General features: G+C 33.9%; 1 protein-coding gene across 1 annotated transcript in view; it reads left to right on the top strand.

Annotated features, from left to right (window-relative positions):
- Nucleotides 1-10000, top strand: part of LOC119584204 (exocyst complex component 4-like) — an 11590-nt gene that overhangs the window by 686 nt on the left and 904 nt on the right. Inside the window, exons 2-17 of the mRNA XM_037932715.1 lie at nucleotides 298-459; nucleotides 2637-2806; nucleotides 3596-3761; nucleotides 3900-4111; nucleotides 4274-4403; nucleotides 5292-5459; nucleotides 5892-6029; nucleotides 6351-6478; nucleotides 6981-7096; nucleotides 7351-7504; nucleotides 7713-7890; nucleotides 8070-8290; nucleotides 8399-8477; nucleotides 9250-9378; nucleotides 9519-9701; nucleotides 9817-9981. Coding sequence (XP_037788643.1) covers nucleotides 298-459; nucleotides 2637-2806; nucleotides 3596-3761; nucleotides 3900-4111; nucleotides 4274-4403; nucleotides 5292-5459; nucleotides 5892-6029; nucleotides 6351-6478; nucleotides 6981-7096; nucleotides 7351-7504; nucleotides 7713-7890; nucleotides 8070-8290; nucleotides 8399-8477; nucleotides 9250-9378; nucleotides 9519-9701; nucleotides 9817-9981 — 2499 coding nt within the window. The remainder of the gene's footprint in view (nucleotides 1-297; nucleotides 460-2636; nucleotides 2807-3595; nucleotides 3762-3899; nucleotides 4112-4273; nucleotides 4404-5291; nucleotides 5460-5891; nucleotides 6030-6350; nucleotides 6479-6980; nucleotides 7097-7350; nucleotides 7505-7712; nucleotides 7891-8069; nucleotides 8291-8398; nucleotides 8478-9249; nucleotides 9379-9518; nucleotides 9702-9816; nucleotides 9982-10000) is intronic.

Below are 10000 nucleotides of genomic sequence, written 5' to 3' on the forward strand. Positions count from 1 at the left end.
GATATGCTTTGTTTAACCAATATGTTTAAACACTCTAACAAATATTGTTTCTTTAAACATGTAAATAATAATTGTTAAAAACTAACAGAGAAATGAGTTATTATGTAAAATAACATTATGAGATAGTAATTATCCCAAGGCAGGTGAAGTTTCATATAGCATTCCCCAGCTAGTAATGTATTTTCTAAATAGACAAACAAAATCATTTGTAGATAATTTGAGCTTGCTTTTGGAACTGAATTAGTTCCTATTATTTTACTGTTATTATAAAAGAAAATTTGTCTTGATTTTTTATAGAGTGGGCTGTTGATGTCCGTTATTCGGACATTATCAGCAAGTGAAAATAATGAGCAGAGGGATCGCGAGAAGGCTCGCCTGGAGAAAGAGTATCGCAAAAGTGACCAGCGGTTAGACCAGCTCATAACAAGGCATGATCAATCACTCAAGGATGTTATGCAGGTTTGTGTTTGACTTGTATCAATAATCTATCTAAAAGGTTTTACATATCTGTATCTATATCTATATCTTTATCTATCTATCTTATCAATACACCTACACGTACACACATACACATACATACACATACACATAAATAAACATACACATACACATAAATAAACATACACATACACATAAATAAACATACATACACAAATACACATACATATACATACATACACATACACTAACTTACACATAGATATACACACATACACATACATACAGAAATACACATACATACAGAAATACACATACATACAGAAATACACATACATACAGAAATACACATACATACAGAAATACACATACATACAGAAATACACATACATACAGAAATACACATGCATACACAAATACACATCCATACACAAATACACATGCATACACAAATACACATGCATACACAAATACACATGCATACACAAGTACACATGCATACACAAATACACATACATACACAAATACACACACACACAAATGCACACACACATACAAATACACACACACACACAAATACACACAAATACACAGACACACACACACACACACACACACACACACACACACACACACACACACACACACACACACACACACACACACACACACACACACATGCACACATACACACACACACACATACACAACCATACCACACACAACACACACACATACAACACACATACACACACACACACACACACACACACACACACACACACACACACACACACACACACACACACACACACACACACACTCACACACACACAGAATGTAAGTATGCAAGTTTATGTATGTATGTATATGTATTTATGTATATGTATGTATGTATATGTATGTATGTATATGTATGATGTATGTGTGTATATGTATGATGTATGTGTATATGTATGATGTATGTGTGTATATGTATGAGGTATGTGTGTATATGTATGATGTATGTGTGTATATGCATATATAATATATAATACATGATACATGATACATGATACATGATATATGATATATGATATATGATATATAATATATAATATATAATATATAATATATATATATATATATATATACATGTATATAAAAAGTATATGTATATAAGAGTATATATGAGTATATATGTATATACAAGTATATATAAGATATATATATGTATATGTGTATTATATGTATGTATATATGTGTGTATATATGTATGCAAGTATGTTTTATATGTGTGTATGTATGTATGTATGTACTGGGTGGCCAAGCCAGCCCAAGTCAGTGCTGGTCCCAAGCCCGGATAAAATAGAGAGAATGATTACCTAAAAAGGTAACACCGGTACTCTCCGTGGAAAGGAACTGGGGTCCCTACCACGTACTCACTCCAAGAGCATCACAACATGAAAACTACAATTAAGTATCATGATATATCTATCTATCTATCTATCTATCTATATATATATATATATATATATATATATATATATATATATATATATATATGCATATGTATATGTGTAGATAGGATGTATATGTGCATGTGTATATGTATGTATATGTGTATATGTATGTATATGTGTATATGTATGTATATGTGTATATGTGTGTGTATGTGTGTATGTGTATGTGTACGTGTACGTGTACATATACGTATACGTATACGTATACGTATACGCATATGCATATGCATATGCATATGCATATATATATATATATATATATATATATATATATATATATATATATATATATATATATATATATATGTGTGTTTATATGTGTATATATGTATATGTATTTGTATGTATGTGTATATGTATGTATGTGCATGTGTTTATGTATATATATGTATGTGTATTTATGTACATACATATATGTATACATATTTATACATATATATGCATATGCATTTGTATATAAATGTATATATACAGATATGTATATATATATATATATATATATATATATATATATATATATATATATATATATATACATATATACATATATACATATATACATATATATATATATATATATATATATATATATATACATATATACATATATACATATATACATATATACATATATATATATATATTTTAATTGCAATTGAAAAGGCTTTTGGAATGCTAACAATTTCTCTCTCACAGATATTTGGAGATGTCTCAGGTCGGCTGGCAGACTCCAGAAAACGCATACGGACCATTAAGGAAAACTTGGCAGCGTGTAAGCGTTTACTTCACTGCAAGCGTGATGAGCTGAAGGAGCGATGGTTAGAGGGCGTTGAGCACAAACATGTGATGCTTCTTTTGGAGCAAATGTAGGTCCTTGTTTACTCTAAAGTAGAGAGAGAGTTTAGTATATTTCTTTCTCCCTTTCTGTTCTTTAAAAGATGTATGAGAGAATAAGTGAAGTGAACTTCATTACGGCTAAATAAAGAATAGTAAAATATCAAAAACAAAGGAATGTTAAAAGCAATGAAAATTTGTTTCATATTAGGTCATGGTTCATTCCAATGAATGTGTGAACCATAATCAACTGATCTCGAGGTGCATAAAAATTACATCCGCTGGAAGGTAGCACAGCTCATGTAAACAATGTACTGAGAGCAGGCCGTAGTAATAAATTTGAACACTTGCCAAAGTTCGTTCTCCCAGTGATTTTTTCACTGATATATATAAATATAAAAATGCTCATTTAGTGTAGTTTGCAATGAGATTATTACCAAGTCGGTCAGAATTATTTTCAATAGAGACCGTATTTTGTAAAGGTATCCTTTTTCCCCACCTTTTTTTTGGATGTGAAAGGAAATATTCCTGTCTGAGACATTTAATAAATGCATTAAATCATAAAGAAAACTAATCTAAACCCACCAAAATACCAATAATCTTTTTATTTTTATTTTTCATAAATGAAACATATATGGAGTGTATGCATTACTGAAGCTATATATATATATATATATATATATATATATATATATATATATATATATATATATATATATATATATATATATATATATATATATATATGTATGTATGTATGTATGTGTGTAATTGCCATCTCTGTCAGCATCGGGTTAATTCCTACATATCTTTTATTCCAGAGATGAAGTTCGAGATGTTGGTGAGCGAGTAGGTGGTTACATCAATAAAAAGCATTACCTTCATGCAACACAGCTTTTGGTTACATCCCTAAACCGTCTCAGGACAGACCTGAAGATGGTGGAGGCATTGAAGGAAGTAAATTCAGATTTGCATGCCAGGAAGGAGGTAACTATAGATAAGTTTTTGTTCTTGATGTGAAGTTTGTTGTCTAACAGAGATTTAACACTGTCAATAGGATTGGTAATGTGAATTTTTATATGTAGTAAAGGTTGTGTGATAAGCTGAACTATCTTTATTTCATAGAAACTACATGACACCCTCATAGAAGAACTTCATAGACACCTGTACCAGCGATGGACCAAAGAGGTTTTGTCGTTAAGAAGGCAGGGGTCGGGTCGAGACTCGTCACATACGCTCACCCGTGCTGGGTCTGACAGGGCGAGTCTGGGCACAGGAAAGGCTGATAAAGCACGTAAAAATCTGTTTGAGATGATGGCTCCAACTAATAAAGTGAAGTATGTCATATATAGCATATAAATACATGTATTATGAATTATTTAATTAGTCTGTGAATATATGGTTTAGTGTGAAGTGTTTTATAAAAATATACCAGTATAGTACAATTATTCCTTTTCATGCTAATTGTATCTGTTAACTGTTTTGTTGTTCCCAAACAGAGGTTTAGGTGAGGGTGAGACTATACAAGAGGATGTTAGTGGTTCTGATCCTGAGGCAAATGCACAGCATTTCATGGCCATCCTTGTTGAGTGCCTTGCTCTCTTAGGGAAGCTCCCAGAGGCAGTTGAGGTGAGATTACTCTGTCTTTAATGCTGTATGCATATTGTATTTTTGTGGGGGGGATTTCAGAGGTACTTTATCGATTCATTAGATCTGAGTGTCATGTTGCCCAAACGCGGCTCAACATTCGGGCATTAGGCTTACTTGATTGAGTATGGGGCTTGTAGGCCTTGCCCATACATGTGTGGTGGCAAGATTTCTTGCCTCCCCTTCACAATGTTATTATCTCTTATGGTGCATAAGCATGTTTTGCTTTTTTGCCATTTTCCAAGATCAGTATTTGTCATTTGATATACTGTATCAAGATACTTCTATATCATCTCTCAAGGTAGTCTGCAATTCTGTGCAATTACAATAAATAACATTTTATTGTTTGTATCAGTTTTTAATATTTTTACACTTCAATTTTATGTAATACCCTTTGTGTCCTCCCTGGAGAAGGCACTCTCCAAGCCATTGCTCACTCATGGTACATTCCTTTGTTAGCTTGTGGAAATAAATTGAGAGTCCCTTCCTGATTCTAATTTTCCTCCAAGAACTTTGGGCACTCAAGGCAAGTCATTCCCACCACTCCAGCCTCCAGCAAAATATTTCATGACGGCACTTTCATCACCCCAGCCATTTGCCAATTTTTTCCATAACAGCATATTCCCATCACCTGGCCCTCAGTCAAATTTTTTTCATGATGAGACAGTCATATCACCTGGATCCATTGGGTTAATGTAGTTAAATTATCTATTGATATAAAAATATTTTTTGTATTTGTATAAACTGCTCATTATTCTTTAATTTATTGATTCATTCTTTATAAACGTATTTCTCCTGCATCTGGTTCTTCAAACCAGTGTCTTTCAGACTTTTTCATTATTACTTTATTTTAAATGAATTGTTTCCCAGACAATCAAACGTCGTATGCAGAAGGAACTAGGTGTCATTATCCAGCGCACCACACAACAAATTGTGGAGTACCACCCTCCAGCGCCCCCAGATGACCCTCCCATATCAGGACACGCTTACCTTAAAGCAGATTCCCGGGACGCGAAACTCTTGCAGGAACTCTTACAGGTTAGTATTTGTTGCTTTATTAGGATCAGATGAGCTGTTTGAAGTGTAGGTTGATGTACGTGTCTGTATGTGAAAGTGATATGTCAGCCATTTTTGGGGAGGTAGTGTATCTTAGAACATAGTTTTTATGATCTTGAAGTAAAACTTGTTTGATTCTTGATGATCCAGGGATTATGAATATTAAATGTGGGGAAAGAGGTGAACAGACAGGGAAGGTGTTTGTCCACTGAAGCAAGTTTGTCTAACTGGAATAAAAAAAAAAAAAAAGTATTGATATAGTACCGTTGGATATTTTTGATTTGTTATTATAGAGAACTACTGGATTAAGCCTCATTACAATAGAGAATTATGAGGAATATGTCATATGGAAGCTAAGGATATCAAGGGTTTGAATATACAATCTTTTACACAACTTTCTGTTCTCTTGCCCAGGTGGTTTTTGAACAGTTTCGACTTGTGGTTGCAGCTCACCAATCTATTCTTGGCAGCATGCGTTCTTCAGCTGACAAACATGGCATAGAAGTTCACCTTTATAGCATGCCTGATGTTTGGTCAAAGGTTCAAGCTGCGGTAAGAGCTGGTGCTTCTTCATAAGTTTTGTTACATGCTTGAGATATATACTAGTCTTTTTATCTATTTTACAATTTTGTTAATATTTATTTATCTATTTTATTTTTATTTATTTATTTATTTATTTATTTATTTATTGTTTTTTGTTGTTGATATGTAGCTTGAAGTTAAGTATTGGGCTAGGACAAGATATCTTTCACCAGATAAGAACTTCTCATTTGAATATTGACTCATATTTTACAGGTTATCTTAAGCCTTAGGTGAATTTAAAAGTTATAAATTAGCAATAGTTATGTGTATAATCATATATGTATATTTCAGATGCAAGTTTTGCTAAGTGAATACCTTGATCTGAGTCAGCTTGGTAATAGCCAGCAGCAAGCCCCTGCTGCATTTACTGAAGCTGCGACAGATATATCGTCATTTTTCACAAAGAAACGCACTCCAAGGTAACTGCTGTTTTTGTTTGTTGCTTGTTTGTAGTTTTTGTTTATCTTTTCACATTTTTATTAGTTATTATGTGGCTTGCTTCTTACTAACTGCATTGTATACTTGCTATTAGTTGTTGTTTTGCCTATGTTCTTGCTTATTTGTTTGTGTTATGACTTGCTTCTAACTAATTACTAAATTTACCTAGTAACATAGTGATATGGAATGATTTTTGCATGTGTGGCCGTATAATGATTGACTATTAAAATCAAGTAACCTTTAGTTATTTTTTTAGAAAGGTTGAAATTTTTGGTAGGGATTCCCTAGTCTTCATACGTCTAAGGTAACGTCAAAAGACCCCCTTTATGTATTCTTTATTGTGCGTGTGATATCAAAAACACATGTTTGATATGCATGATGACCATTTGTGAATTATTCTGGAATTTTTTGCTTAATCATGGAGAGTAACAATGATTGCTCTTAAAATTTTCATCTTAATCAAGGGAAAACTTTTTTCTACAGGTCCAAGAATTATTCTCTCTTCAAGTTCGAGGCCTCATACCATGCCATGACTATGAACTCCTACCTCATGGAACAAGCTGCAGAGCAAGGTGGCATTGACGGAATAGATGCAACAGGTTTGTCTGTTTTATTGTTTGTGTTAACTTTGATTTGTATGTCCAAATATACGGTCTTGAAATATATAGTAATCTTGGAAAACAAGCAAACACTGGACAACTAACATAACTCTTAGATTGTAATTGTATGACCTCAGTATAGATACTTAATAGCATTTATTAAGGTCAATTGCTTCTTGTATCTCTACATTTCTATTGAAATATTGAACATTTGATGGGTAAATATGTCCCTATATTATATTTATGTGTAACAGATGGCAATACAGCAAGTGCAGGAAATAGCAAATCAAAATCAGTAAATGAGAAGACATTGGTTTGCTCACCATCACCCCACAACATCACGGCTGTGTTCAACCCCCTCCTGTCTTTCATCAGGGAGATAGAAGATGCCCTTGGATGTTCTCCAGGGTAAATCTGATTTGTTATTACTGAGAAATAATAGATGGAATAATTATACTTGTGAAGGAATTCATTGTATAGACTAAAATTTACAGAAGTTTCATTTCACAAAAGGAAAAGTAGAAGTGTTAGAGTGAAAGTATAAACATTTGATTTTGTCATATCAGAAAAAGTGACAATGCCTCTGCATCAAACAATTTTCATTTACCATTTTCAGAACCCATTGTACACTCTATGTTTTCATCACTGACTACATCAAAGATGCCTTCCTGGCCCAGTTGCATGTAGAGACAGCAGGCAGGCTGGAACAGGCCACCAAAGCTCTCGACCAGTGGCGCACATGTAAAGATCCACAGGTCCTGAAGGCACTGAAAATTAGTCGACCACTCTTACAGGTAAAACTCACTGATTTTGTTAATGGTAATTATAATTTTCAAATGAATGAATTGGGATAATTGTTAGATTCTTAATCCTTTATCCAGATTGTTTTCAATTGAGATAGTGTGTCTTTTACCATTTAGGAAATGTCATACTAATAGCTTTTGCTATTGCACTTCTTTCCCTGGCAACACAGAGTAGTATCAGTGTGTGGCAAAGTATTGAAGAACTGAGGTGGTTACTTGGGGCTCTTCCACTCTATGCTGACCACTTTGTGTCTATGATGTGCAACACCCTCATGAACTATCGGGAAACGTGTCAGGCAGCTTACCGGGGGATCACCCAACCTGACTCTGAGGACAAGAGAATAATTTCAGCAACCTGGGCTAAAGATGAGGATATTAGCAGATTTTTAAGGTATTTCAGTTGCTCTTAATACAGGCATGATAAATTCTGGGTCAAAAATGGACATAGCAAGATTGTTGCTTTCATTTGAATATTACTGAGGATTTTATAAATTTGCAGAGACCTACCTAATTGGAGAGCTCTGCAAGCAGGTGTAACATCTGAGTGTGCAATTGAAGGAGAAGAAAACCCAGAAGAGGCAAGTACAGTATCTTACATTTAAGAAGGAAAAATGCTTTGGATAAGCAAGAGTATATGCTTTTTTTGCAGCTATCTGAAATAATGCACCAGTTTAAATGATTTTTTAAAGGTAAACTGCAAATACACCTATATGGAGTTTATAGAAAAAGAAACAGAAAAAATATAGAAATGAGTAAAATCAATAAAAAAAAAAAAAAACTTTGGTAGCTTATACGTGCAGTGTGGAAACGCAGACCTTGGCACCGTTGCGTGGTGGAGTGACATTTATTTTGTAATTTTCATCCCATACAGGGACTGACAGCTGCTTCTGTTGTGTTTAACAGGTAGCCATATCTTATTTGCAACACTTGGTCATCTTATAAATCTTTCATTGATGCCCGTAACGGAATAAAAACAGATGACCTGATGTTTACATTATCAGACAGGGTTGCCTCATTGATGCAACTGTTATCATGGCATTAATAATGCTGTTTAAACTTGAATCAGCTGATGGAGTTATGAAGTGCCTCTTTTATCATGTTTAAAAAATGAAGTGTTGGGATAATGTGGTGGGAGTATACACAGAAACCATACTATTTAAATGATCTTTTAGTAGAGTTACCCCTCTGAAACTTTTAGAGGTTGTTGCCCACCCCTCCCTTGATTTTTTTGTGAGTATAACTTAAAAATTGAATTTTATATAAATTTTCCACTAAAAAATGGGATAATGGCCCCATAAGTATGACAGTATAATTTCATGGCACTTTATTGCTCTAATACATTCATAACAGGTGGGTGAGCGAAACCGCAAGGAAGCAGAGATTTTGACGGGTAATCTTGGAGACCAGTTGATACCTCAACATGAGATCTTGGCTGACCCTGCCCAGCTCCGGACTCTGGCACATTTACAAGAAAGTTTGGTAAGATTGGGATTGAAAATTAAAAAGTGTTTGAGTCAAGCTATTCTTATTAAGTAAACTCAAAAACTGATATGTCTAATAGCTGCACATTTGATACTTCAAATAACTTTTTTAAATTTACAAATACATATTTATTACAGGAATGGTTTGGCACTTGTATAGTTAAGTTTGCAACTTCATTACCTGTAAAATCATCATCCTCTGGCATCTTGGTGTCAGGTGAAGTGCCTCCTGTGTCTGATGCCTCTGTGCAGACACTCACCTCCCTTGCCAAGGACTTTGAGGAGTTGGCACATACTTGTTTATTGGTGCTACATCTAGAGGTGAGATCCTGCAGCATAAAAACCAAGAATCATATTTTCTATTTTAAATCGTGCAATAAACAGATATCCATAAATATATTCCAGTAACTACACTAAAATTTGACTTGCCTCTCAGGTGCGGCTGCACTGTTTTTACTACCTGCTGCCAGTTGCTCGTGGAGGTGGTTTTGCAACAGGCCTAGACTCTCAAGAACCTGATGGTGAAGTACTAAAATTAATCAAGGATCTTGCTACCATTGATGAAGCTCTCACAAATACATTGCATCCTCGAAAGTGCAAGGTATGATTTATTTATTTTT

This window comes from Penaeus monodon, chromosome 18, assembly GCF_015228065.2.
Source record: "Penaeus monodon isolate SGIC_2016 chromosome 18, NSTDA_Pmon_1, whole genome shotgun sequence".
Classification (NCBI taxonomy): Eukaryota; Metazoa; Arthropoda; class Malacostraca; order Decapoda; family Penaeidae; genus Penaeus; species Penaeus monodon.